This window comes from Strongylocentrotus purpuratus, unplaced genomic scaffold (genome assembly GCF_000002235.5).
Source record: "Strongylocentrotus purpuratus isolate Spur 01 unplaced genomic scaffold, Spur_5.0 spur5_scaffold_21, whole genome shotgun sequence".
NCBI lineage: Eukaryota > Metazoa > Echinodermata > Echinoidea > Camarodonta > Strongylocentrotidae > Strongylocentrotus > Strongylocentrotus purpuratus.
In genome coordinates, this window is record NW_022145607.1 from 37,397,911 (window position 1) to 37,416,873 (window position 18,963).

The 18,963-nt window shown below is 38.2% G+C and overlaps 1 protein-coding gene across 1 annotated transcript; it reads left to right on the forward strand.

The window, feature by feature from the left end:
• The first annotated feature begins 964 nt into the window (after positions 1 to 964).
• Positions 965 to 15,531, forward strand: LOC105441955. Its single transcript, XM_030994380.1, has 8 exons — positions 965 to 1,072; positions 5,378 to 5,612; positions 6,498 to 6,611; positions 7,190 to 7,311; positions 8,901 to 9,041; positions 11,844 to 12,029; positions 14,602 to 14,802; positions 15,319 to 15,531. Exons 1-8 carry the CDS (start codon positions 965 to 967, stop codon positions 15,529 to 15,531), a joined length of 1,320 nt encoding a protein of 439 aa, XP_030850240.1.
• The last annotated feature ends 3,432 nt before the right edge of the window (positions 15,532 to 18,963 follow it).

Consider the following 18,963-nt stretch of genomic DNA (forward strand, 5'->3'; position numbering starts at 1 on the left):
CCCAGGGGAACTCAATATGCCTACAGAGTCGTATTGGTAACATGGCTTTAGCCCAGCTGCCCTAAGGCGCTTAAATCGTTCAAGGAATAAATACCCACCACGTACGTACGGATGACGGGTGGCAAATGTAAATTACTGTCTTGTCAAAGGACATTAGTACTGTGGCGGGATTCTAACCGCGAACCATGTGATCCACAGTCCGGTGACGTGTCCACTAGAACATGACAGGTCTATATTATACAAATATTGACTGTTCATGAGGATGATGGTGGAAATTATCCCTCTTTCGGTGGTGTTCATACCGGCCTTTCTATCACTCCCGAGGCGAAGCCGAGGGCGTGATTAAAGGGCTGGTATGAACACCACCGAGGGAATGATAATTTCAACCACCATCCGATTACAGGGCAGTCCATATTTGTTTTATATACCTCATCCTTTTTATTGATTCATGAATAGGTCCTCATTTAGTAATTCGAATCTCGGAGTTGGAGCTCGATCAGTTGCTTAGTCACTCGCCATGTTGAATTCTTACGCGCTGCGCCTACCGTGCGATTGAAGCCTAGCAACTTAAGAAATTGAAAGCGCTCAATTTTTGTGTGCAAAAAGTCGCGGATGGGTTAGGCGTACTATCACAGGGTTTTGGAGTACTATCACAGGTTTTGGGCGTACTATTACAAGTATAGATCGAGATGATCGTTGTCATGTGAAATAGTTTTGACCAATCAGGAATAAGAAACTATGTATGAGGTATATAGAACATCATTTATGTATATCAAACAACACATACCCCTTGAAACTATGCCACATCCTATTTACTTGTGGGGGGGGGGGGGGGTAGTGAAGGTAGCCTAATATAAATGTAAATTCATTTCACAAAATACGTTTCAAGTGAATTTTGTGTAACATCTTTTGTGAAATGTCAAATATTTAAATAGTATCTATGATTTTTTCTTAAAATACAGATATGTCTATTTTTCATCTGAAGTTCAAGCTTGTACGAAATTTCACAACATTTCACGCTGATCAAGAATCTTCAGATTACAAGACCCTTGCGCATGATATCAAAGGAAAGGTAAGGGGATGGTAATTGTTAAGTCATTTGTAATATTTCTGAATTAGAATGCTATACATTCTTCTTCACTGTTCCCAGTTTAATAGTCTGAGGGTACATCCTTGATTAGTTTTGAAGAAATGCTGGCCAGCTCCTTGTAACGGCAAGCTTATTAAAGTTTACGGGTAGCAAAGAGGAAAACGAAAGGAGTCAGAAAACAATATTCAATTCAATTCAATTTTTATTCCATTCTTCATAAAAACAAACATATAAACAATACATACAGAGTAGGAACAAATTTAAATTTAAAATTCATAAATACATGTCGAACGGTAACATAACAGATAATAAGAAAACGACAAAATTAACATAAAATAGGTTCAGAAAGAAAATTTAAGTCGAATGAGGGGTCAACGAAAAAGAGCATTTAGCCTTGTTGAACGTTGACCCCTAAAGAAAGTACATAATTGGCAGCACATTGAGAAGAAAAAGAAAGGAGGTGGAAACAGTAGAAGGGGAAAAGGAAGACATAATACAGAAGAAAACAAAATATACAAATATATACGTTGTAAATCAAATAATATTTAAGTTGATGAGTACAAATGTAATAAACACAATCGAAAGGAACGCTTAAAACTATTTACGGAAGGTTGATTCTTGAGATGGATTGGAATCTAGAGAGCCATAGATGGGGAACTTTGCAAAAGAATAGTATTCTTTGAAATATTAGTTCTAACTTTTGGCAGATGGTTTTCTACAGCATTACGTGTACTACAATTATGTATGTTACAATTTAAAACAATTGTTGATGTAAATGGAGATGGTAATAAGCCTCTAGAACACGTACAAATAAATATTGCAATATTCAATTTATTAATGTCATAAACGTTTAGGAAATTTAACTGGGAGAAGATAAAAATAATTCGAAATTATTCTTATGGCTTTTTCCTGCAAAACAAATAATTTAGTAATAAAGTAATCCTGACTGTTTGACCAAGCAAGGTTACAATAATCGACATGGGAGAAAATCAATGCGTAAATAAATAAAATATGTCTTGAAAAATGTCTCAAACGGTAAATAATACCAGCAGATTTGGCAACACGATTGCATGCGACACCAACATGTTCATGCCATGTTACAGATTAATCGATATGAACACCTAAAAATTTTACACAAGAAGTACGATTAATTTGATGATCAATAAAAGTGATTACAAAATTATCTTCAAAACGTCGTTTAATGAATACAATATATTGAGTTTTAGCAACATTAAAAACTAATTTGTTGTTTATTAACCATTCACTTAATTTATTTAATTCAGAATTGAACGGATCAACTAGTGTACAGAGATTAATATGAGACATGAACACGCTGGTGTCATCTGCAAATAATATAAAATGTAACAAATCGGAAGAACTCACAATATCATTAATATACATTTAAAAAAAAGTAAAGGACCAATTATTGAACCCTGGGGCACTCCACATCGAATGGCCAAATATGAAGATTGTTGATTTTGAATAGAAACAAAATGTTGACGATTCGATAAATAATCTTTAAATAATTGCAACAGAATGTCACGAATACCATAAGCCTCTAACTTACGTAACACAATTATGTGATTTAAAGTATCAAAAGCTTTACTTAAATCAAGAAATAAACCAATTGTAAAATGTCTAGAATCAATTGCATTATAAACTTTATAAATGAAATTAAGAAGAGCAGTTGATGTGAAGTGTCCCATTTGGAAACCATGTTGATTTTCCGACAAAATATTGCACGATGTTAAGAAAGTATGTAATCGCTTGTATAAACACTTTTCAAAAAATAGGGAGCACAAAAATAGGTCGGTATTTCTGTACATTAGTGTGATCACCACTTTTAAAAACTGGAATAACCTTAGCTATTTTCATTTGATTAGGAACAATACAAAGAGGTACACCAATCAAATGTATAACTTTTTTTGACAACAGTAACATTAATATCATGGTAACCAGCAATGGTACCATTCTTCAAAGAAAGAACAGTTTCGATAATTACTTTACATGATATGGGAGTAAAATATGCTGATTTATCATTAACAAATGAATATTCATTGTAGAAACTGTTGGAATATTGCACATTATTCGTTAGATTGAAACCAATATTGACAAAATATTCATTTTAACTTTCAGAGATATCTTCTTTGTTTGTAATCGTGGAACCATTTATATCAATCTTTTCAAAACATTGTTTGACAGATTTAATACCGAGTTCACCATTAATAGTTTTCCAAATTAGGCTTATATCACCCTTATCATGATTAAATTTATTCTTAAAATATTGATATTTAGCTTACTTAATTTCATTTGTAACTTTATTTCTGTATTGTTTATAAACTATTTTCCTATATTCAGATGAATTTTTCAAAGACTTTTCATATAATTTCCATTTCTTTTTAATTTTTGTCATCAATTCTTTATTTATCCATGGTTTATGCTTACGTCTATTTATATTTATTTCTTGCAAAGGAAAGCATTCTTCATAAATGCGAATACATTTAGACAAACAACAACTATAGCTCACATTAGCATCACTTGATTTCAAATTCCATCTGACATTTTGCAATCGTTTACTGAATTCAAAAATATTACTGTCCTTAAGTTGTCTTTTGTTAATTACATATTTCTTTACCTTGATCTTATGATGACAAACACTAAAGAAAGGAAAATGATCTGAGATATCAACTAAAATAACACCATTTAATTTATTAGTAACATCATTAGTAATAAAATTATACAATAAAGAAACGCAATGATCAGTCACCCGAGAAGGATGACGAATGAGTGGATACATAGAAAAAGTTACCAGCATATTCAAAAAATCATTAGCTTCATGACAAGATGTGGCGTTTAATATATTAATATTAAAATCTACCATCAAGTATACAATTTTATTCTATGTTTTTTTTTTAATGAAGAACTGAACCAGTTACATCTAAAAATTCTTGCACAGACTGATCAGGTGGCCTTTAAATTACTCCCATAATTATGTTCTTATTACATACATTCTCTATTTCAATAAATATACTTTCAATTACTCCATTGTTAATATCTAAATCACCTCTATGTTTATGAATCAGATTTTCCCGAATGAACACACCAACACCCCTCCTCTCCTCTCGGTACTAATATTATGTAAAAAGCTAGAACCTTGAATATTGCACAATAATGAGTTGTCTTTCAGCCAAGTTTCAGTTACTCCTATGACAGAAAACTGAAAATTCAGAATATTCAACAAGGAAGAAATACTATCAAAGTTAGAATACTACGACAATTTATATGTTATATGGACAGAATTTATTGAGTTCAAAGAATATTTCAAAAGGGTAGAATTAAGGTCATCGGGCAAATAATATGATTGGTCTATTCCAAAAATCTCAGTATCTCCAATCATAGGTGACAAAATTTGAGAAACTGTACTCAAATCAATATTACTGATTGCACGTTCATATGATGCACGAAGGGGCATAATTCACACGTATATACATAAGTTACATAAATACACAAGGATAAGTATTCACAAAACCATAAAAAACACAAATAATGAAATGAAGAAAAAAAAGGTTGTATTTACATGATAACAATCTGCTAAAAACTTGTAAAAAAGAATGTTTTCTGGAGGCCAATCCAATAAAAACAGAAATTAAAAATAAATTCATGGACATGTATGACTGGCAAGTCTCTCATGCATGTAATGGCTTCCATCAATAATCAATACACAATATTATACATGCCTCAGAAACTTAAGTGTTCAAGTGTGACAGTGATGTGATTACTCTCTTTCTACCTGTAGATTTCAGAAGTGCTATATTACGTCCGTCAGTTGACCATGAAGCAGCAACTTTTTCATACATACATACATGTTTATCTTTTCTTTTTTTCACATATCCATGCATTCGTTCATTCCATTGTCCAATATGAATTTGACTTGGAAATTTGCTTTGCTTACAGAGATATTAATCTCATTTCTTTTTTCAGTATGTAATAGCAATAGAATTATCAAATATCCATTGATACATCTATTTCCTTATTTTTTATCACTTTTTCATTCTGAACCACTGAGATTAATAACCATTGTATAATGATTTTACTTATAGTTCATAAACATTGGGCAGAAAACATGAAATTAGCCAAAAATATTTTGCTATTTTTTTACCAGTGTCTAGGTTAGATACAACCAAAGCCTATAGAAAAGACAGTTGCTAGGTAATTTCTAATCTTTTGTAAAAATACTCAACTGGATTAAACATCCATGATAATGTTGGCATCATTTGATATCTATAGTTTGAGGCAGTGTTTGAGGAGCTTGAAACCGAGAGGGACACCAATGGCACTATTTACATTCACGTGAATCAACTTCTACCAGATGACGGTGTGTTGGTTGATATGAGAGCCTACATAGCCAACAGTAGCATGACTACACAAGAAGAAATGGACCTGCTGTGGAGCGGATTATTCTCTGTGGCGACAAGCTCTGACGGTTACTTTGACCCTTCCATCCTTCTGGTACTAAGTACAGGTGAATCTTGCTCAATTGAAATCATATTTAACCTAAAGGAGTTCAGAATTTTTTCTTATTTCTTAATTTTCTAAATGAAACAGTCTTCCCTCTTCAAATTGGCAAGAATGAATCTTGTGTTTAACTCCTTCATAGTTTGGAGAAGAAAAAGATTGTTAGATGAACCTATGTGAAAGGCAATTACAAAATTTAACGAAAATTTGCCAATTTGTACATACAAATAGTGATTTTATATCTTATACTGTGTTGCCAATTTACAACATGTAATGATTAGTTACAATTAAATCGCTCTTATTGGAGAATCGCACAACGTACTGCATTGGAAGTAGACTCAACATTTTGATACACTAAAAGGAGACACTGTAGTGTAATGATATGGGTTAATGCCAAGTGAATACTGTACAACTAACTACGATTCGATATTGGAAATATGTGCTAAATCATTTGATATGAATATTGGAACTTTGTGATCGCGGTTCTGAATAATCATATGAATTATAGAAAAATAGGAATTTCGGGGAAAGCTAGGTTTGCAGTGACGTCAAACCAGGAGTTATCTGCGACCTCAAGCGGAACATGCTTTTCAGCCGACTTCAAGGCACAAAGGCACTAAAATTTCGGTAATTAGTATTCATTATTGAAAACACAGGTCAGTAAGATGGTGTTTGTTTAACTTTCCATATCTAAAGTAATTGCGTTTTCTTCAAAAGTCGGATAGCAGTAGGAACGTCTGGTGTGCAGCGGACTTTACACGATTGCACAGACTTTCAAGAAAGCAAACCAAGGCAATTTAGATATCATATTGCATCACTTCCTAAAATGTTCAACAGCAACGACAGATAATGAAATTCAAATTCTCTCTCTCTCTCTCTCTCTCTCTTTTAGTTCTATGTCCAAACACCTCTTGGTCATCTCCGTATGGTATTGTCCAGTTTTCGTCAGGAGACCTTCATTCATGGAGTGAATCGAGTGGAGATTGTCCATGGTTCACCGTCAATGGTACAAATAAACTAATATTTCTGATATTCCAGTTATATGACAAAAAATGCTTCGGACTTAAGATAGTTAAGCTTACATGAGAAAGCAAACCATGAATGTTAAGATTAGTACCGACTGGAAACATCTTTGATAAAACATGAAAATCATTATAACAACAGTTAGTAGTAGTAGTAATAATAATAATGACAGCAATAGTAATATAATAGTGATAAGAAGATGAAGAAAAGGAAGATGAAGATGAAGAAGAAGAAGAAACATATTGATGATCATAATGATAATACTATTACTAATTTTTACCCCGATAAGCCTCGTCACATCATGCTGTTCTTTCTGGGGGCCCTGCAATCATTATTCCCCCAGGAACTGCCAGGCGCCGATTTACACCTGCATGGGTGGAGGGTAGAAAATGTGGATTAATATCTTGCCAAAGGACGTTAGTGTCGGACAGGGATTTGAACCCTCAACCCTGATATTGAGAGTCAAAAGAACGAACCGACATCTCCACATAATATACCGTGGTAATATGAGACCAATAATAATTGTTATTCTGGATCGACTTTGATTTTGCACATATCAAGATGGAGAGCCAATAGCACGAGCCGTCTGCTCCGGTGATTATATCTCCCCTTGTGCATGGGTACCTTCAGATAACTGCGGTGGCAATAAAACAGCTGATCAACTCTTAATCTACTTACAAGAGGTAAACTTGATCTTATTCTAGTCTGTTAGTTCCTGGTGTTGTGCGTAGTTAATACATGATCAGCTGGCTCTCTACAGCTAAGGTGCATACGAATGTTACTGCGGAATGTCCTTAACCTTTAAAAGCTTGAAAATCATATTCTATCCACACAATCATGTTACAAACTTAAGATTTGAAATGAAATAAAAGATAAATTGGACTAATCCATTCTCAACTAGATCTTTTTTCTTATAGACCGTAAGAAAAAAGATCTAGTTGTAATTTCTTACTTGTTTATAACAATATTATTATTTGGTATTTTAATACAAATAGTGGTAGTAGTAGTAGTAGTAGTAGAGTAGTAGTAGTAGTAGTAGTAGTAGAAGTAGTATTACATGTTTAATTGAAGCATCTCTGATTTTGTACTTGGTCGTTTCTTTGTTTCAATTTGCTCGTTGCTCCAAAATGCTCCGTAAAAACTGTACAAATGAAATAGATCGAACGGATCATAAATCAACTGTTCATGAAAACATATACTTAGAGAAAACCTAGTGACTCTTATCAATAATACGCACCTCACGTGCTCTAATTAACCCCTTGTTTTAACCTTTGCTTTAACTCTTTTTTCTAATCTCACACATTAACTTGCACTACATATAAACTAAATATAATTCTAACTATATCTGTAACCATGCTTAATTGAACTAAGTCAGAATCCTGACATACACCCTTTGTATCCTTCTCAAATCACTTATATCAATATAAACATGTATAATCATGTACCAAATTTCTCATATTATGCACTCAAATTACTCATCTGTGTACATTAACTCAAACTAGGCTAATCTGTGTTTACATTCTTGCATGCGTGTACCTTTCAGTAGCATGACGTAATCTACATAAAATAACAATAACATTTGGCTGTGAGCCGACACCGTCTTGGCTACTGTTCAACGTTGTAAGTTACACCCATGTAATGTACACCGCGAGTTATGTGCGCATGAAAGGTACTTAATCAAAGAATATCAATATTTATATACAACATTCGTGACATTGCATCTTTACATACCTACATTCTGCCTTCTTATGTGTATTTAATATCCATATTACACAAGGATGCCTCCAATATAAACAGATTCCATCAACTGGATATAAAAAAGGGTGCCATTTCCTCACAGCAAATTTATTGGCCTGTAGATGGCGCTAAACATACATTTAATCAATCCACTTGATCTACTTAATTAATTAAATTTATATCGATCACTGAAACATTATTATCACAATTATTATTATTATTGATACTAATGTTATCGTTAAAAAAGAGATTTAATCATAATCATTAACTTTGTTGGTATCAGTATCGCAAACCTTTAATTATCGAACATTTTGAAATAAATATGCGAGTCTTCTATATGAGTAAGTATGTGTATCTTATGCTGTGTCGTAGTGCTAATTCATATTCAAATTTCCTTCACAAAAAAAAATAGACTCATAGATATATAGATTCATTTGTAGTTATATAAAGTAACACTTGTTTGAAGAAAATATCTTAATTACACAAGAATAAAAGCCGATAACCGGTCATTTAAAACTGTGGGTTTTGTTGATAGAATCTGATGTCTGCTGATGTCCAGGACGTTCTATCATTTTTGACTGTGATCTCCCAGGACAAGAATATTAATTATGCTGGGGTCAGTGCTGCATTTGACATAATTCACCAGACAGTTTCAATTTCTCAACCAACACAAGAGGTGATTTTATTATTTTTTGAACAATAATTCATTGATTTGATGAAAGATTACCGTGTTGAGGAAAATAATATAATTTTATTTTGTTTCTAACCCTCTCAGTATTGTTGTTGTAATAATAATGATAATTTATTACGCGTTTATATAGCGCCAAATACACCGACGATGTATCTATGTGCTTTACATATATTCCTACCCCAGTCATCGGATTAAGGCTTGCCCACTTAAAATGTTTGCGCATTCTCCACTCCCTAGGGAGCATTCCAGCCAGGCGCCATTTAACAGACCCTCCCAATGCTCAACAAACTACATTTACGCTCACATCGTACCGGGTAACCAATTAACAACTGGGTGGAGAGTGGAAACTGTAGATTAACATCTTGCCAAAGGACGTATAGTGCCAGGCTGGGATTCGAACCCCGTACTTTGTGAGCTACAGTCCGATGACTTTTCCACTAGACTACATCCCCTTTATATTGTTGTTGTTATTATGATTTTTATTACCATATTTGTTATTGTTATTATTATTATCATCATTACTATTATTGCTGTTGTTTTTATTATTATTGGGTGGTCTGTCTCAGACATCAACAAACCACCTATTGATTTCGTCAGAATTTTCTTTCTTGATTATTTATTTTAATTTATTTGACCCCCACTTTTTTGTGCAGCGGATAACTCAAGATCGGTACTGTCAATTTCTTTCAATCTCAATTAACACAGTCATAGGTCATTGTCATAAAACGTGGCAGCAACATTTTCCAGGTCATCAGGTTATCGTGACATCATCCAGGCGTCATTTTGTGAAAGTTTCCGAAAATCAACTCATGATCATATGGGGCGGCGATCATGGGGCGGGGGGGGGGGGGGGAGGGGGGTGGGGCGGGGGTAGGACACGTCCCCCTCAATTTTGTTAGGGGGGATCACAAAATGTATTGCAAATACTGACTAAAGAGTGCAACACACTTTTAGGCCCTTTTAAGGCCCAAAAGTGCACCGTTTAGACTAATAAAAATGCTAAAATCTTCTCGCTCGGTCGCTATGCTCCCCTGCATAATATCCTTTAAAATGTACAAGTAAATATTGTAGAAAATCTGTATTCCGTTGATATCACGTAAACACAGTTTACACTATATGTTTACAAGATTAAGAGTTATATAAACAGACCAGTGCTACAAAAATAAAGGTTCCGCTTGCTCTTTTAAGAAGTCCCTTCCTGCCTACTTGCTGAAATTTACCTACAAAATATTAAACCACTCTTCGGACTGCACACTAAATACCGGCAAAGTAAATATGAAGTGTGAAAAAAGTATGTTGCTTGTTTTATACTATAGTTTTGCTAAATAATGTAATTTTGTAAGACAACAAAACGTTAAAAACCAATGAGGGGGTATAGTAGCATAGAGCAATAAGGCTTATTATATAGCTCTATGGGGGTAATCACTCCCGTCATCTTCGCCCCTCTCACTGGCGTACTGATGGGGGGGGGGGGGGGGGGGGGGCTTTTGCAGTTGCCCCCCAAATACAATTCTATCATGGTTTATTTCTAATTTGATTCTTGAAATGGCCTGGACCCCACCAAGGGCCCTAAGGCGGGGCTCTGGTTGATGTTTATCTCTTTATGACCATTAATAACAGAATGAGCGTCCGTTCAAGATAAATGTCCGTGCGCGCGAGCTTTTGTAGTACATAACATATATGGGCAAAAACATACCTATACAAAATCCATTATAGCTCCTTGGGAGGCTAAGGGAACACCCATTTGTTCATGATTGGATAGAGTATGAGTCTGAAATATGATTTCACGTCTTATTTGGCCAGTAAATATATCGTAACATCACCATAATGGCCTTGGAACTCAAAATACGAATTTGCATATAATGACGTCAGCATATATTTATAGAAAATTGATTGCATCTCTGTAAATATTGATAAAAGGACGTTAGTGTCGGACTGGGATTTGAACCCTCAACCCTGATCTTTTGAGAGTCAAATGAACGAACCGACATCTCCACATAATATACCGTGGTAATATGAGACCAATAATTTTTTTCTGGATCGACTTTGGTTTTGCACATATCAAGATGAAGACACAATAGCACGAGCCGAGGACATTTATTCTGAAATCAGATGTTGGGATCATGGTGATATTTTAACCACAAAATGTGATTTGAGAATCCCATTTTCCGTTTACGCGTAATTTATATGTGGAGTATTTGAGTATAGTGATTATAGTACTTGCTTCACATTCCATCACCTATATAAACATGATTTTTAAATCAGCATGATCGTTATCCTCATCATTTGTCCTAGTCATAAATGTCATCTCTACTATTATCCTTATGATCATCGTCATCATTCCTATTACCACCATCATGATCTGCAATGTATACTGCAACATCAATTCGTCCCATATAATATATGATTCTAATCTCCTTCAAAGGATATCATAGTCTTCCAGTTATTCAGATTAAATAACAAACCACCTAAATCGTTCCAATGATGAATTAAATTTCTTGTTACGATTATTATTATTTGTAGTAGTAGTATTATTGTTATTATCATTATTATTGTTATTATTATTATTATCACGATTATTATTATGATGATTATTATGATTATTATCATCGTCATTATTATGACTTTATTTATTATCATTATAAACATCATTATAATTATCATGATTGTTATTATGATCATTATTATTATTATAATGATTATTACAGGTATTATTAGTATTGCCATTTTTAGGGCCTATTGTCACCATCATCATCGTTGTAATAGCTTTTTGTTGTTTTATACTAGAATGTTGCCTCAGTTGTTGACATCTTAAGCATCCTGGCCACGTTAGACAAAGGCTTGATCATGGAGGCGGAGATGATGGATGGTGCTGTCAGCAGAGCCACCGTGGCCTTGGAGGAAATCCTTCTAGCCAGCAAAGTGCCTTCCAATCAGGCTTTCCAACATGTAGCATCAAACCTCGTAGTACAGGTATTATAATAAGAAAGAAATCATAAATCTGGAATTAAATTCACTACCGAAGTGTGACTTCATACTGGCTCAGTTGTCAAGGTTGCTTGTTCAAAACAATTTTGTGTTAAACAATGGTGTGGTGATTACATCAGCCCCAAACACTGACTTTGCCCCTGCTCCAGGCCATTACTTGAATAAATTGTGCAGGCTCTGTTATTTAGAACCAGTAACCTGGACGAAGAGTGAATATGACGTTAGTACTTTAGTACTCTAACAAGTGCTTAATATGGAATACCGTCTCTAAAAGCTTTACAGATATAATTATTACCCCGGTCATCGGAATCATGCACGCACACAGTGTGCACCATTTCCACTACCTGGGGAGTATTCCTACCACAGAGTCACCATGATAGATGTGACAATTTATATCACAAAGGCTCTCTTCATCCTACCAGGTCCGAACTTCTTTTATGGGTATGGAGTAGCAAATATGTATTAATATCTTGTCAAAGGACATTAGTGCTGAATGTGTCTGGGATCGAACCCACGACTTTTGTATTTCCAGTCACGTTCTTAAACCCCTCAACTTCGTCACCTCTATAGGTATGCACTGACAGCTCTCCTACCATGTGGAGGTATCGTGGTGTAGTGGTTCATCCACTACTCTCGTTACAAGGGTTGATGGTTCGAATCCCAGCCTGGCGCTAAAGTCCTTTGACAAAACATTAAAACTTGCCACGCTTTATACGAGCGTAAACGAGTACCTGGCAAGGTGCCGGTAATAAACATTACAGGATCTGCAGGAAGAGCAGTATTGATACTGATGTGGGCTACCCTGGGTAAATAATATACAGATATTGACTGACAGGGGGTTTAACATTATAGAGTAACAACAGATATTACTACAATACTACAATACTTGATGTTTTATTGTCAAATGTATAGTATAATAATTGTTAATACATGTTGTATATGTTTATGGTTTGTATAAGTCATGAGGATATGAAAATGTTAAAGCTAATTAATAGAAGGCTCATTACACATGTGTTTCTTGATATATTCCTCTTACTTACCATTCCTTTCTTTTTCTTTCATTCTATTCTCACCTTTAATTGTCGATCCTTGCTCCTTGCTCCTATTTCTTACTCATCCCTTTTTCCTTACCATAGCATTGAATTTTAATATAGAGTTGTTATGATATTTAAAAATATAATATGTCATAGTTCTTAGACTATTGTACTTTTAACTTGTAAATACATGTACTTTACAATTGTATTCCAATGGCAATTCAGTTGTAAGACTGCGACGATGGAATTTACCCGTTCCTTCCGACATTATTCAGCCTGATAGCCGCCTCACAAACGTGAATACAAATCGTAGACTCGACCCGTTCGCTGCCGTGCGAGTGTTCAGCGGACCGCACAATGCGCGTGCGTTCAAGCCTGGTCAGTGGCTTCGACGAGAAGGAACCTAACGCATGCGCAGCTCATTTGGCAACCTGGCGGAGGGTAGGTCATTGTCATGGTTATTAATTCCGACAATAGAAAAGGGGAAGTAAGGAGTCCACTGGGCCAGCGCCAGTTGGTGCCAGTTTGCGCCAATGCAATTTACTGTGGCGCCTAGTGTCGCCAATAAGGTGCCTAGTGGCGTGTAGTGGCTCAAACTGCCTCCCAACTGGCTCGTGGTGGCCCGTAACGGCACCAAATTTGAATGTGGCGGCAAGAAAATTTCAAAATGTTTGAAATTTTCGTCGCGCCACTTGCATCGAGCAAGTGTCCGCCAAGTGGCACCAAATGGCGCGAACATATCGCCCTTTGGCGCAGAACAATCCGCCTATCGGGCACCACGTGAACTCTTATGCTAGGAGTCCACTGGGCCGGCGCCAGTTGGTGCCAGTTCGCGCCAAAGATTATGTGATTGGCGCGTAGTGGCTCGCTGTGGCGCCGAATTAATGTCCGCTCGGCATGTGTCGCCAAGTGGAATAAACTGGGTGCCATATGGCGTGCGCCAAATGCCACCCGGCTTGCTCCAAAATGTTGCGCCAGTTCGCGCCAGTTTGCGCCATTACACGGCCATTTGATTCCAAAATTCACCCTGTTGGCGCCATTCGCGCCAATAGACGGCTACTTTGCGCCACTTGGTGATTAGTTTGTGCCAAAGGTCGCCAAATTGGTTTGAACTTGCCGCCGCTTGGCGCTACTTGCCGACTAAATAAATACTGGCCATTGGCTACCTGGTTCAGACCCTTCTCAGCTGCTGTATGAACAACATCTCTACTAAATATTTACAATTTTGATATGTCTGAGGCTTTTGATAATGTTGGAGTGATGATGCTGCTCCATCAGAAGATGATGAGAGATGCTGAGGTGGCCACTGCCTATCAACTTATGCTGGCCAATCCTGAAGAAGAAGAGCCTCCTAAGAAGAAAAGGAAGCACAACTGGTGGTTTAGACCCATGCTCCACCCACAGTTGAGGGCCGAACGTGGACAGTACCACACTTTGATGGAAGAGCTGAGTGAGAATGACAGGAGGAAGTTCAAGAACTACACCAGGGTGTCCCCAGAGATGTTTGATGACCTGTTGGTCAGGCTTACACCCCACTTGCAGAAAAAGGACACCCACATCAGGAAGGCCATTCCCCTGGTCTCAAGTTGTCCGTCTTCCTGCGCCATCTCGCCAATGGGGCCACCTATGCCGAGCTGTCTTTCAACTTCCGAATGGGCAAGGAAACCATCCAGAAGTTTGTCCCTGATGTAGCCAGAGCGGTAGTGGATGAGTATGCTGCAGAAGTCATCTCCCTCCCCACAACCAATGAAGGCTGGCTTGAGGTTGCAGGTGATTTTGAAGCCAGATGGAATCTTCCTCACTGTCTGGGAGGCTATGATGGAAAGCACATCCGTCTCCAGAAGCCCAACAAATCAGGCAGCCTTTACTTCAACTACAAGCAGTTCTTCTCGGTTGTCCTGATGGCTCTGGTAGATTCAAAGTACCAGTTCCTGTGGATCGATGTGGGTGGGGTTGGCCATCAGTCTGATGCCCAGATCTACAACAACAGTGAACTGAAGGAGTGCATTGAAGCTGGCACTTTAGGCATCCCAGATCCAGCTCCTCTTCCCCATGATGATGAAGAGCACCCTATGCCGTACTTCTTCGTGGGAGACTATGCCTTCGCCATGAGGACGTACATGATGAAGCCTTATGGCCGTCGTAACATGGACCAACAGCAGAAGATCTTCAACTACAGGCTGTCCAGGGCAAGGCGTGTGGTTGAAAATGCCTTTGGTATTCTGGCTCTACGGTTCCAGTGCTTCCTTGGCCAGATAAGACAGGAACCAGACACAGTCCGCCTGCTCATTGAAGCTGCCGTCATGCTGCACAACCTCATCAGGAACCAATATCAGGCATGGGACGTTCGCATGTTGGACCAGGAGGATGCCCAGCACAACCTCATCCCTAGAGCTTGGAGAACTGCCGCCATCACTGTGAGAAAGTCCTGCAATGCCGCCCTGTTGTTATAGGCGGCAAGTGGCGCCGAATGGCGGGCAATCAGGTGGCATTTGGCGCGAAGTAGTCACCAATCGGGTGCCGTTTGGCTCGCGTAGTGGCGCAAACAAGGTGCCCCTTGGCGCCAAGGGGCGCCATGTGGCGCGAAATCTCATTGGCGCAACTTGGCGCGCGCCATTACATTCCAGTGGATTCCAATAGGCGGATTGTTTGCGCCAAAGGGCGATATGTTCGCGCCATTTGGTGCCACTTGGCGGACACTTGGCGCTGATTGCTCGATGCAAGTGGCGCGACGAAAATTTCAAACATTTTGAAATTTTCTTGCTGCCACATTCAAATTTGGTGCCGTTACGGGCCACCACGAGCCAGTTGGGAGGCAGTTTGAGCAACTACACGCCACTAGGCACCTTATTGGCGACACTAGGCGCCACAGTAAATTGCATTGGCGCAAACTGGCGCCAACTGGCGCGGCCCAGTGGACTCCTAGCATTACTCTTTTTTACTTCCCGTTCTCCCTTTATTATCCATATGAATGGAACAGCACCCGACGACATTTCTTTAAACTACTGAAGATTTCAATAAATCAGATGCCATCCCCTTCAAAAAGGCTTATGCTAAACACTCGGGTCACGGCTAGCTGGGCCAATTTCTTTTTAATGGTGTCTTCAAATCGGCCCTACACGCTGGGAAAATCTTATCTTAAATTAGCGACGGCTTTTAACCATTTTTAAATGGGGGTGCGTAGGGAAATTTACTTAAGAAACAAGTCGTAAGTTGCGACTGTTTTTTTTAAATGATAGAAAAATAAGAAGACAAGAATTAAAGCTGGCATTAGGAAAGACAAAATAGTAGGTGGATAAAATGGATTTTAGAGAAAGTGTAATACTACAAGGGAATATGATAGGCCTATTAATAATAGGATAGTAACAAGGAAGAATGGAAAGAGTGAGAAAATGAATTGTGGGAAATTTCTACCAAGAGAGGAATACAAAGGAAAAATATATACAAAAGATAATTGAGAGAATTCATTGGCCAGATTTAACAGTGATAAAGATAGATAGAAAAGAGTGGAGAAAATCAAGAATTACATGATGGAAAAAAATAGAAGGGAAACAAAGGGATATAATAAAATAAATTATATTTCTAAAAGACTGACATATGAAAATAAGTGAGGAATAAAACGTAGTAGGTTGGAAATTTCAAGGAATGATGGAAATATAGAAAGAGAAGATGAATTGTAGAAAACAAAGAATAAATTATAGAAGAAAGGGGAAACAAATTACATTTGTACGCCTAGAAGAAAAGAGGAATGAAGGGGGAAATGAAGGAAGAGAAAGAATTGCAGATGTAGAAAAACGATTTTAAAAAATGCCATAAGAAATCATAAGATGAAAGGGGAAACCAACAAAGAATATCGTAATGATTACATGATGGCATATTATTAAAAAAAAAAATCCCCTTTATAAAGCCGTTTTGAAGACACCATAAAAAAAAATGGCCCAGCTAGCCGTGACCCAAGTGTTTTCCAGCGCCCCGCGACCCGAGTATTTAGTATAAGCCTTCAAAAGAAGTGCTTTTGTTTTAGACCTAAGTATTATACACAATCATGATAACCAAATTCACATATTTAACACGTCTCAAGCGATTCCAGGCGTTACTTTTAGTCCTATAAACCTTAACATTAAATGAAATAATTCAAATTTATTGTTAGAAGAAAACCTGCCATGTGTCTTCTCCCATTCGAGCTCGGTCGGGATGTAACAATAAATGAACAAAAATCCCCAACCAATCACGACCCGCTCTGAACATTTGCACTCGTTTTTTAAGTTATGAACTCGTTACATAATGTCATTCAAATATTTTCAATTTCAATAGGGTCACCGTGCATGCATACACCTGAGACCTGAGACCGTTCGTGATACCGATTACAGCTATCGCGATGCCTTGCCCTCCATTCGATACCCACGTAATGCTACGTTTACACTATGCTCCCGGCGGTCACGGCAATCACGTTTCAGGCCACCTTAGACAAAACGAAATGGACGTGAGACAACGCGGGGGACGGAATGGCAAACGTGTCAGGCCGTGATTGCCATGGATGCCGGACCAGATTTTTAAACTGTCAACAAATCTGGCACGACAGTGTGGATGAGAAACCTAGAAGGCCGTAGTAAAACGGGATGAACGCAACAAAACGTGACCTTACGTTATAGGCCATAGCAAAACTTGGAGGCGGTCCGTATGGGGACGGGAATCCTGTGTATTTTCCGGCATCTCACGGTCCTTTCAAGTTTTGTCACGTTCTGCCGCGTTAGGTGCGCGTTTTGTCACGGTTGCCACACGGTTGCTGCGCATTTTGTCCCGTTTATGACACGTTTTGCCACGGTTCTCACGGCAAGCTAGGGTGTCTGGTAGTCGTCTCGTTCAATCACGGCGCGTACCGGCAAGTGACGGTTTACGGGCCCGGCGCGCTACATCGCGTTGTGCGTTCTGATCCGGTGCGCGCGGTCTGGGAGGGAGTATATAAAAGCCGGGCCCGGCATGGGAGTTTCATTCGAGTCTGAGCAATCGACGGGACATTACTGCATCTTCAATATGAGAATACAAAGTTTTGAAGAAAGAAGGCCAAGCTACGCCACCAAAGAGGGCACAACCGCACAACCGCACCACTAGAGGAGCAGGAGCAGCCTGAAGATCCTCGCCGTCCACCGCCGCCGGATTGTGGAGCACGACAGCAGCCTCAATGATGTCTCGCACTGTAATGCATTTGAAATATATTTATCATACATGCAGAAAGTATCCGTATTCAGTACATTGCAAGTATCCATCATTAAACTATTTCTTTACATATATCATAACAATGTAATAAAATATGATTACAAATATTGAAAACAATGGTGCAGTAACATAATGAGACTAGCCTGTGTCTGGTCCCTGTTCAAAAGTTCCAAGGAAGCATCTAAATCGCTTGGCCAGGATCCCGAACGCATTCTCCACCACACGTCTTCCACGGGATATCCGGTAATTGAAAATTAGTTTTTTCTCTTGGCATCTCCCATACGGCTTCATCAGGTAGCTTATTAAGACAAACGCGTCGTCTCCCAGGATGAAGTAAGGGATGCCCTGGTTCTGGTCATCGTCGGGCAAAGGGCACGGTGGTTGCAACCCTATCCGGCTTTCTTCGAGGAGTTCACTGAGCTCTGAGTCATTATAGATTTGGTCATCAGACATGTGTCCCACTCCACGAACTTCAATCCATATGAAACTAAACTGGGCATCCACCAAGGCGAGGAGAGGGATACTGAAAAAAAAACTTGTAGTTGTGGTACAAGGAGCATGTGTTAGGTGGCTTGCTGATGGCAATATGCTTCCCGCCCAGAGCTCCCTCCGCATGAGGCACATTCCACTTGTCTTCAAACTCCTGGGCATGGGCTCTCCACTCATCG